Raw genomic sequence first — 18,685 nt, 5'->3', positions numbered from 1 at the left:
TATTTTTTAATCGTAGCTAAAACCCAAAACTGTGTCAGCATATCTAACATAAATATTTGATTGACACAGCAAATATATTTAAGATTCATTTTGCTTTTCTTGATATCTGGCTGTGATTTAGTTACATTTTAAAACATGACAGCCTTCATCCAGCTTTATTTCATGTTCATTTAGCTGTTTAATGGAATTTCAGTAGGCCAACTATTATATGATAGAAACAGGATTAATATATCTTTTAAACCACTGAATTTGCGACAGGCTGAATTTTGGGTGACATTTTGGCATGGTGTTTTTAGACATTTTACGTCTCAGCAGTGTAAGACCTTAAAGCTGTCATCATGTTGGTAGTTATTTTAATTTAGCTATCAAACTGAGCTTTGAACACAATACATTAAAAGTAGAGAAGGCTCTGGCAAAGACTAAAATTTTTGACTTAACAAACATTTTTGAAGATTATTGGAGCCTACTAGCTTGTAATTTAAACTTGTGAAAATAAACTTTTTTGTAAGTTAGAAAATTGAGGCCTTTCCATACATTACATACATACACACACACACATATATATATATATATACACACACTCGTGCGAAAACAGAGGAATGTAACACTTTTGAATGTAACTTTAATTTCACAATTTAATATAAATTAAATGTAAATTCAAAATATTTTAGGGGCAATTTTGCGTTGTTTTTTCACTACCTTTTCCACAATGTTTTAAGTTGATGTTAATTTGACTTTTTGGACTTGCAGTTTTATACATTTTCTCTTTCTTTCTTTTTTTTCTTTTTTTTTTTTGACATTTTGTTCACAACTTAACCCCTGTCTACATTTTGGCTCATTATACACCAGCATATATTTGCTAATCTTCGCTAAATAAACTCTGTTTTGTTATTGAGTAAGGTGCAGGGGTGAGGTGTGTCTCTAATTCCTCTGCCAGTCTTACCAAAAATGTCAAAGCTCTACCCACAAAGTTAAATGCAAGCAACAACACGTTAACATGGCCTTTTACTTTTTTTTGCTATTTACATAAATAGCAGCAAGATTTACTCATATTTAACCCTTCAAATTGTATTAGTCACTTAGTGTTTCACAAATGTATGGTAATTTTTATGCTTCATCATTGTTTTTTTTCCTTGTTTTTTCCATAGCCAACTAAACCACAATGAAATTTCCTCAGCTGTTGAAGATATTGATGGGGCCTTTGCTGGTCTCCATAGGCTAACTCAACTTGACCTCAATGGCAATAAAATCAAGTCCCTTGCAAAACGCTCATTCATAGGATTGCAAAACCTTGAACATCTCTTCTTGCTGGAGAACCATATTGCTTCTATACTGGAAAATGCTTTCGAGCCACTACATCTTTTGAAAGAATTGTAAGTCTCTTTTTTTTTTTTTTTTTTTTTTTTACACCTGCTTTTTGTTTTGTCTTGAGGATTTATTCCATCCCCTTTTTCTACCCACAATTCCTAGGAAGGTCATGTGAGTAGAGTCCTCAAGTACATTCTCCATAGGACCCTATCAGAAGTAACTGTCATTACACTTTTTGGCTGGATTCCCAAGCATGACTACAGACATTATGAATGGTATCCAACCATCTTGTTCTTGGTCTATTCATAAGTCTGTCTGTTGGGTTGGCCTGAAGAATCCGTTTTGTGATCTTTTCATGTGGCATTCTAATCACAGGTGCCGTGACCTTTTAATGTTGAGTAGTAGCAATTCAACCTAGAGAGACTCCCTGCTTTTCTTACCTGTTTTTTTTTTTTTTATTCATTAGATAAGATTTAGCTCATACTACCACCATCCATTTTTTAATTTTTTTTCATAAGCACATTTCCTGTGCTAGTGTCACATAAAAAGCACCCATAATGGTATCACATATAAAGCATTGGTGCTTGTTCCATGGATAAAGCACTGGTGCTAGTACCACTCTGTAAAGTGGTTGGTGTTAGGAAGAGCACCCATTCCTTCCTATAAGAAACTATGCTGCAACAGACAATTGGAGCCTGATACAGTTCTCCAACTTGTCAAACCATCTAACCCAAGCCAACATGAAAAAGGGATGTTAAATGATGAGCCCTAGAACACATAAGGCTGGTGCTTAACCCAATTTCCATGGCATATAAGTGACTGAGATTACAACACTTGTTCCTGGATGAGATGCCAGTCCATTGCAGGGTTAACTTTCCTGCTACTGCTGGAGAGCGATATGAAATGAAGTGTTTTGCTCAAGAACACAACATGCTACCCGGTCTGAGAATCAAAACCATAAGCTTACATTAGTGAGTGGAACACACTAACTATTTGACCACATGCCTCCAGCTCCGACAATTAAACATGGGTAAACTTGTTAGACATTTTAGACCACAACTGGAGTTGCCCTGTCCAGAATAGGTTTGTTACTTCAACACTTGTCTGTTAGTCATGTGACTTCCCCCTCCCCTCTATCTCTCTCAAATGTCATTCCTCTTAGTATCAGCCAGACTTGGTTCTACTTTAACACCAAAGATCACACAGAAACATAGTGTTGACAGCGCCAATTGCTGTTGCTAAAAAGGCTTTATTTACTTCTTCATCGCTACCCATCCTTTTCCTTGCCTCCCCCCACTTTCTTTCCTCTTCCTCCTAATTAATTTGTATACTACACTGGCTGTCTTAATTTGTTTCTCTTTCCTCTTCTCTGTTTCCATATGTTTGAAATACTACTGTTTGTATTTTCTCATCGCACCAGCTGTTGAATCTAGCTTTCCCTAAGTATATAGATACAGCTGTAATCATTAGATCTTTCTTACTGTATGAGTCCACATGTGTATATATGTATATTTGTATGTATATATGTGTAAATATATATGTATATATATATATATATATAAAATGTGTGTTTTGCATGCATTCTAGCAATACTTACTCACTCTATTTAAGGCCTTCATTTTAAAGTTTCTCACCAGTTCTTCAGTGCAGAATAAAGTCTTAATACCAGAAATAAATTTGCTTGATGCTTCGACCTTTTCTTTCCTTCGTTCATTGAATATTAAAGACGCGATTCAATGTTACCCTCCAATTTCTAAAGAATTTATTTTTATGCAATATAAAATTAGCACTCTTCTAAATTGTCAGTTGAATCTTTACAGACACACACACACAAAGAAAAAAAAAGAAAATCCAACAAAATTGCTGTTGTTGGGTAGACTTAGTTAAGCTAGAGCTAGCTGTATTTGAATTAAACTTATGGAACAGCCATATCCAGTAAACAGATATCTGTGACATGTAGATATATGATACTTCAATGCTGTACTCTTTTCTCTTGTAATCCGAGAAAATAGCTGAACATAATACCTGACTTTGTTGGCCTGGGTCAAACTTCATATCAGTCTGGTTGTGGTATTCTACTCAGGACCATCTTGTCATTTATAAAGTCTGCTGGTCCCTAGATTTTGTATTTATTTTTGGACCTTGTCTTCTTCATAATATGAAGGAGTTTACCCATTGTCCTTTACTTGTTTTAGTCACTGGACTGCAGCCATGCTGGAGTATTGCCTTGAAGGATTTTAGTCATACAAATTGACCCAGTTATTTTTAAGTTTGGTACTTATTGGTACTACTTGTTCTATCTGTCTCTTTCGTCCAACCACTGGTCATCATGTGATGGCAGAGAGTTGGCAGAAATGTTAACACGCCAGGCGAAACGCTTAGCTGTATTTCATCTGCCGTTACGTTCTGAGTTCAAATTCTGCCGAGGTTGACTTTGCCTTTCATCCTTTCGGGGTCAATAAATAAAGTACCAGTTACGCACTGGGGTCGATATAATCGACTTAATCCGTTTGTCTGTCCTTGTTTGTTCCCTCTGTGTTTAGCCCCTTGTGGATAGTAAAGAAATAGGTGAGGATCACAAACATGCGCACATAGGCATTTATACACACACATACCTATCGATCTATCTACCTGCCTATCTATATATCTATCATAATGATGTGGTTGCAAATGTGTTTCTCAGCCACACAACCATAAAGGTAGAGGAAAATTTAATTATTTTATTGGATCGGTTATATAATTATAGATACACATACAGTCTGTTTCATGAGGTTCAATCAATGAAAAACAAAACAAACCATTATTGTTGTTGTTGTGTAGCTCCATGTCAGTTCTTATTGAGCAGACTTATGACTGAAGACGTTCAAACTTTAATCATCCCATCTTCATTTTGACTATAAAGTGTCCAGGTGTACATTACGTCAGATACATAGATCTCCTTCTCTTTCTAATAATGGTCAGTTGTAATTTAGAAGGGATTTAGCTGCTGTCTCTAATAGTTTGAGTAGCCATGTAGAGGTTGTCCCCTCAGCTAAGTATGGTATCATAACAATGAACAACATGTGAAGAGGTTTTATGTTCTGATAGAGTCTTTATCATCATTGTTTTATTATTCACTTATCCATGATTGAATGGATCCAACAAAGTTTACATCAAGGCAGATTTTCTCTGATTGGATACTCTTCCCATTGCCAAACCTTAATTGCTTCAAGATTCCAATATTTAGTACTATAACTTTTGCTAAAGAAAATCCATTTACTTTTGCAGACAATTCAACACTAGCAATCTACTCTGTGATTGTCATTTGGCCTGGTTACCAAAGTGGTTATATGAGAATAAATTTGAAGACTCAGTCACTGCAATATGTGCTCATCCTCATTCATCAAAAGGCAAAAGTATCTTTGCTGTGAAACCAGAAGAATTTGACTGCAGTGAGTATACTATTTCATGAATACATAGCTGTCTGTTCTATTTTTTTTTCATTTTTTATTATTATTATTATTGTTATTATTATTTTCTAGTATAATTGGGTACCACTTTTATAATGTGGTGTATTACCATATTTATATGGTTTTTACTGGGATAGATAATAAATATATTTTATTTCTTGAGTAAGAATCTATATTGATAAACCCGTTACTTATAACACAATTATAAGTATTATCACTATACATAAATCCCAACTCAAGCTACATAAACGCCTTTGTGAAATATATATATATATATATATATAAAGACGCTTAACAGGCATGTTGAATGTGCATGTATGTTGAAGATAAGTTCGTGTTCTTTTTCACCGTTATAACAAGCAGTTTCGTAATTGCAGAAATAAATTTTATTAACAGGTTGGAAAGAGGTGAAGAAAAAGAAAATATTTACTACATTGGTTTAGTTATGTACATTTAATATTTACAGTACATTTAGAAGTAAGGCAATTTGTCGTAGAGAGTTACGACCAACGAACACTAGTATAAGTGTCGTGAAGTCTAGTGATAACCAAAAATCACTGGCGTGATTAATTCCCCCCAAATCAGGGTTTTCATAACTGCTCATACCTGAATTCTAAAAACTGTATTTCGTGAAAGAATTCTCTTTGACAAATATGGGCAGTAATTTTAACCAATGGGAAACCAACTATTATGCTTGTTTGGGCAACATGACCATTACGTCATATTACTGCCTTTTATGACTTTCTTGCTGCTCGCTACACTAGTTTCCGTGATCACATAGGTAAGATGGTTGCAGAAAAATTAGCTATTTGTATTTTGTTGTATCTTGGGAGGGTCATTCTGCAAACATAACCTATTAACTAGTCAATCATTTGATTAATTGTTCAATTAATGAATCAGTCAGTTAGGCTTGTCAAAGTCCTTCTGTCGTAACTCCAGGTTTGTCTGTTTGTCTCTTAATTTGTAGGTTCTATATTTATATTGTATGAAAGTAAGAATATATGTAATAGTGGAGAGAGAGAGAGAGAGAGACTGTGTGTGTGTGTGCAGCTGCACGCTTGTGTCATATTGTGGATTTTGTGATTATTGGTAATCAGTCAGATATTTTAGTGAGTTATCTGCCTTGGCTGTAGGGTTTTAACTTCTTATTTTACCTTAGACCAGCAACTGAAACCTCACTGTCCCTCTGTCTCATATGACTAGCTGAAACACTAGAGTACCTTGTGATATTTAGTTATATCATTTTACATTGAGAGTTCAAATCCTGTATAAAGTGAATTCCTTTTCATCCCTTCAAGGTTGGTAAAATAACTACCAGCTCTTGTATATAGTTCCATGCTAGGCAGACTTAATTATTTAGCAGTAATATATTTTGGTCAGGTCAATCATTATAATTTCTTCCCTAAAATGTTTTCCAAAATTATGAATATTTATCTTATTAAATTCTCTTATTAATTGTTGCTATTATGTTTCTTTAAAAAGTAGCAGAACAAAATAAATAAAAATAAAACACACACAATGTATATTGTTTTACACTTGCTAATAAAATCTATTGCATAGCAGAATTATCAAAATATTATGTTTTATTTTGTTTTATTACACTTTATTAACAACACTGCCATATAACGATTGGGTTTCCATATTTTGCAGCTGATTTTCCTAAACCTGTCATAACTAGTCAACCTATGTCACAGAAAGCACTGAAGGGAGAAAATCTGACGTTGAATTGCAGTGCTGTCAGCAGTGGTTTTTATGACACCAAGTTCCAGTGGAAGAAAGACAGCATGGTACGATTACAACCAGTATTTTATTTATTTATTTTTTTCATTTTGTTTCTTAACAAAAGATTTCTTGCATAATACTGTGCTTCTCTGAAGGAATCTTACCTTTTCAACAACTGTACTGGTACCATCATCATTATTATTTTAATATCCACTTGGACAGGATTTTTTGAGGTAGATTTTCTACAGTTGGATGCTCTTCCTGTCACCAGTTTTCAAAAAGGGTAACTTTTCCTCACAGCTGCATGTATGATGGTGATACTTGTTTGCAACAGCATTGGGAAGGGCATCCAGCTGTAGAAACTCTGCCAGATCAAGATTGGAGCCTGGTGCAGCCATCTGGTTCGCCAGTCCTCAGTCAAATCGTTCAACCCATGCTAGCATGGAAAGCAGACGCTAAACGATGGTGATGATGATTAATGTCATGACAAGGACTCACTATTCCACACACAAACACACACACACACACATTTGTATGTGTACATACAGCAAGCTTCTCTCATTTTCCACCTACAATGGCTTTAATCAGCCCAGGTGCAGTGTAGCATGACTGAACCCAGAACCAAGTGGTTGGGAAGCAAACTTCTTAACCACACAGCCACTCCTATTGTGAACGTATAAAGTAGATATAGCTACCTGATTAAGAAATTACTTTGCAGGTATGTTATTCTGGGTTCAATCCTACTACACAGCACCATAGGCAAATTCTTCTTCCTTAATTTCTGATTTGATCAATGCTTTCATTAGTCTTGTTTTGTTTATTGTCTGTTTTTCTCCACTAGCCTCGTTCGTGTGGAATGAAATATGGCCAGCCTGTATTCTTGTCACCAACCTTTACAACTGTTGCCTCATATGAAAGTATATAAAAATGTGATTCACCCCCCACACACGCATGCACACACTTATTAAAGAAAACATACCTTTTAATCGTTTCAGTCATTAGACTGCAACCATGCTGGGGCACTGCCTCGAAGTATTTTTAATCAAATGGATTAAACCCAATACTTATTTTTATTTTAACCCTTTTATTTATTCTATCCATTTCTTTTGTCAAACCACTAAGTTACAGAGACGTAAACACACAGGCAGACACGCACCCCCCACACACACTATATATATATATATGCTTATGTGTGTATTCGTGGCCGATGCCAGCGCCGCCTCGACTGGCTTCCGTGCCGGTGGCACGTAAAATGCACCAATCCGACCGTGGCTGTTGCCAGCCTTGCCTGGCACCTGTGCAGGTGGCACGTAAAAAGCACCCACTACACTCACGGAGTGGTTGGCGTTAGGAAGGGCATCCAGCTGTAGAAACATTGCCAGATAAGACTGGAGCCTGGTGCAGTCTTCTGACTTCCCAGATCCCCGGTCGGACCGTCCAACCCATGCTAGCATGGAGAGCGGACGTTAAACGATGATGATGATGATATATATAAATATATATATGACAGGCTTCTTTCAGTTTCTGTCTACCAAATCTACTCACAAGGCTTTGGTCAGTCAAGGCCATAGTAGAAGACACCCAAGGTACCATGCAGTGGGACTGAACCTGGAACCATGTCGTTGGGAAGCAAGATTTTTACCATACTACCACACCTGCACCTAATATTATATTCATCTTGCCAATTACTGAACTTCAGTAGGCTGTGTTAGCAGTGTATTGTACTTTTATTAATTTAGTGACTTTGTTGTGTATTACTGAAGCTGGTCCCTAAAAATCCCAACCAGAAATCAACCTAAATGTTTGTAGTTAATGGCTGACATGTTGTTCTCTTCCTCTAGATTCTCACGGACCCAAAGATGTTTAACTTTACATCTATGGAAGGAAAACTTGTACATCTTACCACACTGCTTCATTTAGAAAATGTTCAAGATGAGACAGCTGGTAAATACCAGTGCATTATATCAAACCATTTTGGATCTGCCTATTCTACAAAAGCTAATATCTCTGTACATGGTAAGTTTCTGTCTCATTTCTACTTTTCATTTTATACATACCAGCCATACATTCACTCTATATTGCCCAAGTATATACACACATATATATATGTGTGTGTGTGTGTGTATGTATTCTGTTATTATTTTACATGTTTCAGTCATTTTAGTGAAACAAATCAACCCCAGGACTTTTCTATTTTCTTAAGTCTGATACTTATTCTGTTAGTGTCTTTTGCTGAACTGCTAGGTTATGGGAACAAAAACACACACACACACATATATATACACACACACACACGTATCCAACAGACTTCTTTCAGTTTCCATCTACTAAATCCATTGACAGGGCTTTTTGTCAGCCCAAGGTGCCATGCAATGGGACTGAACCCAGAACCTTGTGGTTGGGAAGCAAGTTTCTTACCACACAGCCATGCCTGCACCTATATATATATGTAATAATCACCATTTAATGTCTCTTTTTCCATGCTGCCATGTTCTGGACAGATGGACAGCTACTGATGAGCAGGAGGGCAGCACCAAGCTTCAGTGTCTGTTTTTGGCATGATTTCTACAGCTTGACAACCTTCTTAATGCCAACCACTTACTTTACAGAGAGTAGTATGTGTTGTTTAGTGAAGAAGCCAAATACCTGCATGACAAGATCCCTCAGCTGTGTAGGGTATAGTACTGAATGATGTGAATGTATTATAGGGGGACAGGAAGGAGTGTCTTGCTGAAAAGGTGAATATATGGCTTCCTCAGTGACACATATGTTGGTATAGAAAAGCTGATTTTAGAACAAAGGAGTAATAATGATATAGTGGCACCTGGAGGTGGATGGAAAATGCACTCATTGACTTGTAGAGTTAATATTGATTTCAGCAATTTCGGGGGAGGGAGTAAGTCAATTACTTGAAGCTGTGCTCAACTCATGTTATCAACTCTGAAAGGATGAAAGGCAAAGTCGACCTCAGCGGAATTTGAACTCAGAATACAAAGATAGTTGAAATGCCACTCGGCATTTTGCACAGCCTGCTAACAATTTTGCCAGCTTGCCGCCTTTTATAGAGTTAATGTTAAAATGAAACTGAAGTCATTTGTCAGAAAAAAATAGAAAAGAAAAGCTCAACTTATAATTTTATGTTCTTCCTTTCTATATGTATGTTGTTTTTTTTGCAGTTTACCCTTCATTCACGAAAAAACCTGAAGATGTGACTGTCAAGTCTGGCAGTATAGCACGGCTAGAGTGCGCTGCCTCTGGACAACCTCCACCACAAATAGCCTGGAAGAAAGATGGAGGCAATGATTTTCCTGCTGCCCATGAGAGACGCATGCTTGTCATGCCATCTGATGATGTTTTCTTCATAGTCAAAGTCAAGAGCTCAGATGAAGGGACATATAGTTGTACTGCCACTAACGAAGCAGGAACAGCAGCTGTTAATGCTACTCTAAAAGTTTTAGGTTTGTACCATTCTTCATTATGCTTTTTCTTGATTATAGTTCAGCCATTTTTATTTTTTCTAATTCTCCTCTTTTTTGTCATTTTTACCCCTCATTTTCCATTTCCTCTCTCTTCTCATTTTTTTCTTCTGCTCCTTATTTTTATTTTCTTTTACTCTTTTCATCAATTCTTTCTTTCATCTCTCTCTCTCTCTCTTCCTACCCCCCTCTCTCTATTTGAAACCTCCCTGCTCCTAATTAAAAATTTTAATGAATTTTCCATCTTTTATAATATTTTTCATTTCTTCTATCTCTCCCTCTCAATATAAATCTGTCTTATTAGATTATCTACATGTCAGTTTACTTAAACTCCTTGGATAGTCTTTGCAACTTGAAAAGAAATTGGAGAAGATTTTGCTTCAGTAATTCTCCAGAGAAGCCTAGTTTGTTGTTATGAAACACTCAAGAGATTCTTTCATAATTTATCTTAGATTAACAAATAGTATAATTTAACATCATTAGAGTACTGAACTAAATATTTTACAGTATTTAGTTTCAATCTTCTTGATTCTGAATTTAATACTCCTGGCTCCAACTTTATGGTAATGGCCTACCACATGCTCCATCAACAATCCTTTATTTTGCTCAACTTTAGCCTTGTTCTAACATGTGTTTCCATTCAAATTTCTTTTCCTTTTCAGGTGGATGTGGTCACTTAATCACTTTTCAATTTGTGGTCAGTGTAACATGACACCTGGCTTAATACCACCACCACCACCTAGTTCTTGCGTACCTTTAGTAATGTTCATTTTGTTGCAAGTAAATTAGTCCTGACTCCTGGTTCACTCTTTGCTCTGGTTGGACTTCAACCTCATTTATCTAAGAGGGCCTACAATGGTTTTGCAGACACTAGAATAAATACTACTAAAATATTGAGCTTGGTCCAGTTAATTGTAAATAATAAAGTTGAGCAAAGTAAAGGACAGTGGTAGGCCATTACCATAGAGTTGAAACCAGTAGTATTAAATTTTTGAAAATGAGTTTGCTACCTTTCTCTGAATAATTATATCTAAAATATGATGTTGAAATTGTATTTGTTAGTTTGGTTTTCATTCAATATTTCCTAAAATTTCTTCACAGAAATTCCTTCTTTCACTCGACCAATGATTCCACAGAAGGTTATCAGACTTGGGGAAACCACGGTACTGGAGTGTATGGCATCAGGAAGTCCAAAGCCTAAACTGACTTGGCTGAAAGATAACATTTTATTGCGACCAACTCGTAGGCATCACTTCACAGCAAGTGATCAACTATTGGTAATTATGGATACCGTAACATCAGATGCAGGAATATACACCTGTGAACTGTCAAATACACTAGGCTTAGAACGTGGCACTACCAAACTGATAGTGTCTTCATCAAGGAATTTAGACCCTGCAGCATACAGTGATAATGGACTAGAAAATAGCAGCACCACTACTGGTATTATTATTATTGCCGTTATATGCTCTGTAGTCGGTACCTCACTTGTGTGGGTCATAATTATTTACCAGACCAGAAAACGCCCAGAAGAATACAGTGCTACACCAACAGGTAAGATACATAGAATTAAATTTATCTTTCAAAGTTTGGTTGAAAGCTTGAGAAGTATTTGTTAGTTTGGTTGATTTTCAATTTTCCCAGAAAAGTAGCTGCACACTCTGTCATAGTCATGTGTCTTTGTGTCAGTATTAATGCCCCCATCCCTTGCAACTGGTGTTGGTTTGTTTGTATCCCTGTGACTTAGTGATTTGGTAAAAGAACTGATAGAATGTGTGCCAGAATTTCAAAAATAACCAAGTAACATTGTTTTCCAGCCAGATGCCCTTCTTGTCTTCAACCCCTTTTCTGTCTTTCAAATCTGTGATCCTGTATTCTACACATATTTGAAGGTGCAAAGCAAGCAGGCAATTCGTTGACAGAAGTGACAACAACAACGCTGTTACGCTCATGCACACATAACATACCTACATGTGTGTGTGTAAAACAGACTTCTTTCAGTTTCTGTCTACCAAATTCACTCTCAAGATTATAGCAGAGGGCACTGAAAGCTCACTTGGGAAGTGAGCTTCTTAACCTCACATGTATAATGAATTTATATACCCTTTTTTTATTTTATCTTTTATTTCATTAAGTCATTAGGCTGTGACTTTCTTTTTTAAGCCTGGTACTTATTTTATTAGTCTCTTTTGGCAAACCGCTAGTTTACAGGAACATAAACACACTAACACCAGTTGTCAAGCTGTGATGAGGGACAAACACACACACATACCTGTCTGACACTTCTTTTAGTTTCCTTCTACCAAATCCAACCACAAGGCTTTGGTCAGCCCAAGTCTATTGTAGAAGACACTTGCCAAAGGTGCCATGCAGTGGGACTGAACCTGGAACCATGTGGTCCAGAAGCAAACTTCTTGCCACACCTGCACCTATATATATATATATATATATATATATATATATATATATATATGTATATATATTATTTTATTCTTATACTTATTGCAGTCATTTGACTGCGATCATGCTGGGGATATGTATATTTTTCTTATTAGTTAAAAAAAAAATTATCAGAAATTATTATCCCCTAATATCCACCATATTATTTTGGAGGGGTCCTAACTGAAAAATCTAAATTAGACTTCTAAGACATATTTTTCTCTCTGTCTGCTTCCAAATCTCAAACTTTTCTGAAATAATCTGAAACAAGTCATTGAGAGAGCTTCAATACATTTGCTTTCAACCTGCTATAAATACCATCCAAGTACCCCTTAAATCACACCCTACCATCTGGTGGGGGGGGGGGAGAAGAAGGGTGTAAAGAGCATATCGAATAATGTACTCCTAGATGCAGTATGTCACATCGCAGTTGGAAAACCTTTGATCTGACTTCACCGGGGTTGGTGGAGAGGGGTCTAAACAATAACAACAAAAATTTCCAGAAACAGCTATAAAAAAAAAAAATATATCCAGTCCACCATGTTTTTTCTCTTTTAGCTGTCACCTCTTAATTAAAAATATGATAATTGGGACATTTTTCTCTTCTGCCTAATTCTAAACTATATTTTTTTTTATTTTATTTTATTTTTTTTCTCTCTGTTCCTCAAAATGGTTCATTCCTTATTTTTGGTATCTCTTTTTACCTGTCTCCTCATTCTGTTCCCTCTCTCATTCATGTCGATAAGGGAGGGACATGTATACTCTGGCTGAGCTACTTGCACACTCTTGCTTTCTTTTTTTTTCTTCTCTTTTTTCTTTTTCTTTTTTTTCATATTTTCTGACAATACACTTAGTAATATACTGTCACGTAAACATATGGTGTTTATTTTATAACCATATCCCACATTACCTTATTAGTATGTTGTTCAACACACTCTGATTTAGTACTCCTAACACCCTTCTTCCACTGTTCTGTTTGTTATTGGGTTAATATTGTGCATGTATATTAAGTAAGTGACTTCCCCCTCTCACCATACTGTAATATACATAACTACTTTTCTTTTTTCATATGATCTAAGGGGTCTTTCAAAGATTTTTTTTTTTTCCCTCATTTTTTTTCTTAATAAGTTATTTTGTCATCAGAGAAATGAGTATGAGTAGAAACCATTTGTAATCTGTTGTTCAACATTTACTTCAGTTTCATAAGAGAAGAGAGCTAATGTTAATTATATCTTGAATCAAAGAGAAAATCTTGAAACAAACAAAACTCGTTTTTTCTCTCACTTCACAGAAATTATTTCTTCGCATTCTCATTTCTTTTGTTCTTCATCAGCTCCAAACAATGTTTGTTCAGTCACATTGAAACTGGACTCATTTCACATTTTACTACTTTATTACTCTTTAAAGCTTCTGAAATTTCCCACATTATTTTAATTTTCATTCCCTTGTTTCTAGTGCTTTCTCGGCGTATTTTCTCACGGACTCACTTTTCTTTGTCATTCTTCCCATAATCTTGCCTGTAAACTCCTCCTACATAACACACACACACACAAACACAGTCTCATTTAATCACACTTGTTATCGTTTTATAATTGTATATTCTATGTGGGTTGCTAGAGAGAGGTAGTTTCAAACTGTATTTTCTCTACATAAAACTTTCTAATTTACCCACTGTTACCACAACCATCACCATCATCAAGAGCAGTTTTAATGCCAGGTCCAAAGAACAATAACTTATCAGTCATTGTTTGATATTCAAAAGACAGTTTTATGGCATTTACTTTCTTCAGTGTTTGTGTTTAATTTATGTAAGACTTGTGCTCCATAAGACTCATGCTATATCCTCATTGGTGAGATTTGACTTTTCATGTGATTAGCTGATACATATGTCAGTATATTTAGACTGAGTGTGACCATGTGAACAGTTTACTGATGTAAATTTCAACTGCTTTAGCAATTCTATTATTTGCTTATATAATTATAAGTTTTTTTTTCCCAAAATTAGCTTTATCTGTTTCAATATGTTAATATATAACTTGAATCTCCAGGTTTCAGTTCTGACTTCTGAGGTTAATTAGTAAAATCTTAAAGCTCTGCTTGGTTTTCATGATAGTGTGTACATATAATATATCAAAATATACTCAAAACTGGATTTTTAAGAGGTTTTTTTTTGTCTTTGACAATTGAACTTCCAAGTTTTTCTGTAACAATTGTAAAAATTCTGTGGAAAACTTATTTGACAGTTGAATGGAATATAAGTAGCAAAAAAGAAAAATGCTTTTGATGTTAGAGATTATTATAAGGCCCAGTTAAAAACAGAAGAAATGTTGATATTGATAGGATGCAAGTCATATATTTATTTCTTGCCAGATAAGTGCTGTAATCTGCTCACCCAGCAAGTAATAGATATATTTTTGAAGTTCCACCAGTTGACTATTGCTGTTTTCTGTTGCAAATTAGTAATTATGTCAAGCATTAAAAAAAAAATTTGTAACTCAACTTTTAAGAATGTAACACATTTTATCACTATTAGTAAAAAAACTGAAAGTCTTTTACAAAATCATAACAACACTGAGAATTTCTGTGTTAAATGATGAACAATAAAGGAATAAAGAAAGCATGAAGTTATGGTTATACAGCTTTATGAATTAACTAACTGGCACTCTTGGTTATGATGACGAGTGTTTCAATTAATCCAGTCAATGGAACAGCCTGCTTTTGAAATTAATTTGCAACTGGCTGAGCACTCCACAGACATACGTAACCTTAATGTAGTTCTCAGGTAGATTTAGTGTGTGACAAAACTGGCCCTTTGAATTACATATACTACTCATTTTTGCCAGCTGAGTGGATTGGAGTAACGTGAAATAAATTGTCTTGCTCAAGGATACAGCGTGCTGCCAGGTATCAAACTCATGACCTTACAGTTGTGAGTCAAGTACTCTAACCACTAAGCCACGCACCTTCACACAGCTTTATATAACCAAGAGTTAAGCTCTATGAAATAGCAGAGACTTTGTGTAGTAGAAGAGAGAGAGAGATAAATATTGTTACTGGCATACTGGCACTTTATAGGCACTGACTTGAGTGGGAAGGGGTGTGCTTCGTTATTTTGGTGCAAAGATTAGCATAGTTTAAGTTCTATAAGCAGTTTCATGCACACTTTTTTTATTCTGGTTTCATATTTATAAAGTGTTGAATAAAAACAAATATAAAGCCTATTATCGGAACCCTTTAACAACTTTTTCTTTATCATCTGCGACTAATATCAAATAGTCCTTACCGGAAAACCTCTCACCTTAACACCTTTTCCAGTCTCCTTAAGCTTTAGCTGCCATAACTGCTTCATTCTCTCTGCCGACTCCCTTCCTTCTCACTGTCATTTGGTAGTCATCTATTTAAATTCCACTTCTAATCATGTTTGTAGATGAGACCACTCTACCTGAAGTGGCCAGCTCAGGGTATAACTCTGCTGCCGATAAGGATGGAGGCTTTAGTGATGCCCATCTCACTGTGTCTGGATATCAATATCAGTTTGCTGGGGCAAGTAAGTACTTCACAACTGAATTCCCTTACTTTCCCAGTTACATAACATCAGTTATCTTCTCTTGCTATTTCCATCTTGCTTCACCACATTCAAGATATCTTGATACCAATCCATATATGTGTATCTATATATATAATGTTTATATATATATATATATATATGTGTGTGTACATGTACACACATATGCACACATTTACATATATGTATGTGTATCTATAATATCTATATATACTTATATATACATGTGTGTGTGTGTGTGTATTTAACTATTCAGTTATTTGGTTAATTGTTCAGTCAATCAATTAGTGAATTGGCTCCAGGACAGATCTGGAGTAGATAGGATACATCATTGATGCGGTCAGCAATAATGATAAAAGGACTCTGATGAACCTAGTTGATTGATTGATTGATTGACCAAACAATTAATCAAACAACCGATTAGTTAATTTGTCAAATGGTTAACTAGTTGATTAATGATAATAACAGAAATGAAACGGGGCCAGTGTGTGTGTTTATTATTGGCATAATGACCCTCTTGAGAGACAGTAAAATTCTGTTTCAGCTCACGAGTTCACTTCAAGAATCTTCCAAACCGAATACAATGTGTGTGTGTGCATGTGTACGTGTACATATGATGTGTACAGATGTCTGTGTATATATGTATGCTTCTACACTTACACATAATCAATAGAGGTGGAGAGGTTGGCATAAAGTTGGTGGTAGATTGATATGATTATAATAGGTAGTCTGTTATTAGATTTTCTAATAATCAGAACTGACAAACAGTAGAGATTTTGTATTTTTAGTGTCACAAAGACAATAAATCAATCTGTTTATAAAGTGTAATTTTTTCTTCCTTTTTTGCTTATTTTGGAGACATATTGACAATGTTTAATGGATGACATAACAGTTAGTAGGCAAAAAAAATTTTGGTTAAATTTAATTCAAAACTTGATATCCTAAACTGTTTCACAAAATCTATGAGATATAAAAAGTGTTGTCTTTACAGCAAGTCAATGGAAAAGTCGACGTTAAACTATTGATGATAATGATTTATATATGGGGAGAGAGAGACAGATAAATATATACATAATTACACATACACACACACATTTGTTGTGGTGAGGAATGACAAAATATTCCAATTATATTACTCAGTGACTGAAATTATATTTCCATGGTTAATAGTTGTTGTTCAGACAAAGATAAAGTTAAGAAATTTCTTCAAATAAAGGGGGCTAGGATATTTGGTAAAGGTTTTTTTTTTTTTCTCCTGTTCTTGGCTCTCAAGAATCAGTGTGTTTTGATTCTCATTCTGGTTGTGTCTTTATTGTTTGTAACAATTGTTCTAAGATTCAATGCAGAATAGATGACAGAAGGGACTTGAGGTGGTCACCATTTGAAATATGGAAGAAGGCTCAATAAAGGGAGATCTGGTTGTCATATTGAGTCAAAGAAACAAATCTGTAAAAGTTTCTTTGTTAATGTTGTATTGCAAGCAAGGCAATGGAGAAGATCTGAAACTTCTTAAAAAATACAATCAACAATAATTTGTTGTTGTTGTTGGTGGTGCTGTTATTAAACAAGGTCTTGTTTAGCTAAGAGTGAGATATTTGATCTAACAGTATTGATACGGCATTGCTCGTATCTCACCTTCCGATACCACGATGCACCTTCTGTAATCTCTTCAGTGAGTTATATTTTGATAGCTGAACACTAAAGTCTGAAAAAGGACATTTTGGAGAGTTCAGTATTGGCATGGGCTATTATACAGGCTGAAACTCAGTGCTGCTTGAGAGCTTAGAATAATGTTTTTGAGAATCAGTAAACTGTTAAAGATTAAAACAGAGGTGTAGTTGGTTGAATCAACGGTCAGTTTTACCCTTCATCACTCAGAATAGTCTGTGAAATGGGATGCTTATTTTACTCACATTGTTTTGAATTAATCATGCTATTGTCTTATAGCTTTGAAATTTTGATGTGATTGCATATTTTTAGAATGACATTGTAAGGTAGGTGTGAGAAGCCAGATCTGACTAGTTTGAACATAAAACAGATAGAATATTTGGGTAGGATATGACGAGTTTAAACGTTAAAGGGTTAAAACCAAATGAATGGAGGAAGAAGTTCATGGTTTATCTCCTATCACTAAGCACTACACTATTCATTCAACAAAGAGACATAGTTTTCAATAGTTTGTTTGACTACTATTTTTAGCCAACTGAGCTGCTATATAGAGCTTTCCTCATTGGTTCAATCTGCTGACCGGTTGACCCCACTGATGCCGGTGACAGATACACTTATTATGTAAGTTATATGTTGTAATTCATTGTCTTGTTGAACCTAAATAAACCTGCTCCACCTGTGCCCTCCTCTTCTCAGTAAACTCAGCATTACTATATATATATATATACAATATAGTTATGCATTGGTGGAGAGAAAACATTGCAGCTCATTCCCTTTGATCACATATCAGTCAATAACTCAGATTTATTTGACTGTTGTCTTTCTTTCTACTTGAAGACTATGTAAATAAATTTTACATTGATGATTACAGATTTGGTTAACAACCAAATTTGAAATAATTGTTGTATCTGTCCTGACTATTAAAACACATTCAATAGTAATAAACTATTTGTTATGGAATGTTGCCCAACTGAAGTGCTTGACAGCTCTCTCTTGAATACATAAGTCTTCAGATTAAAACAAAAATAATTGGGTTTTTTTTTTTGTTCTTTTATTAA

At 35.2% G+C, this 18,685-nt stretch overlaps 1 protein-coding gene across 2 annotated transcripts in view; it reads left to right on the top strand.

The window, feature by feature from the left end:
- LOC115217235 (leucine-rich repeats and immunoglobulin-like domains protein 3) overlaps positions 1–18,685 on the top strand; it is a 130,451-nt gene that overhangs the window by 100,435 nt on the left and 11,331 nt on the right. The window contains exons 12-18 of one of the 2 annotated variants that reach the window (XM_029786876.2): positions 1,149–1,373; positions 4,576–4,739; positions 6,408–6,544; positions 8,321–8,495; positions 9,656–9,937; positions 11,057–11,509; positions 15,822–15,941. In XM_029786876.2, the coding sequence (XP_029642736.1) occupies positions 1,149–1,373; positions 4,576–4,739; positions 6,408–6,544; positions 8,321–8,495; positions 9,656–9,937; positions 11,057–11,509; positions 15,822–15,941 (1,556 nt within the window). The remainder of the gene's footprint in view (positions 1–1,148; positions 1,374–4,575; positions 4,740–6,407; positions 6,545–8,320; positions 8,496–9,655; positions 9,938–11,056; positions 11,510–15,821; positions 15,942–18,685) is intronic. The other variant, XM_029786877.2, reaches the window with a different exon arrangement.

The sequence above is a fragment of the Octopus sinensis genome, linkage group LG11 (genome assembly GCF_006345805.1).
Source record: "Octopus sinensis linkage group LG11, ASM634580v1, whole genome shotgun sequence".
NCBI lineage: Eukaryota > Metazoa > Mollusca > Cephalopoda > Octopoda > Octopodidae > Octopus > Octopus sinensis.
The sequence above is the reverse complement of the archived record's forward strand: the minus strand, read 5'-3'. Positions and strand labels throughout refer to the sequence as shown.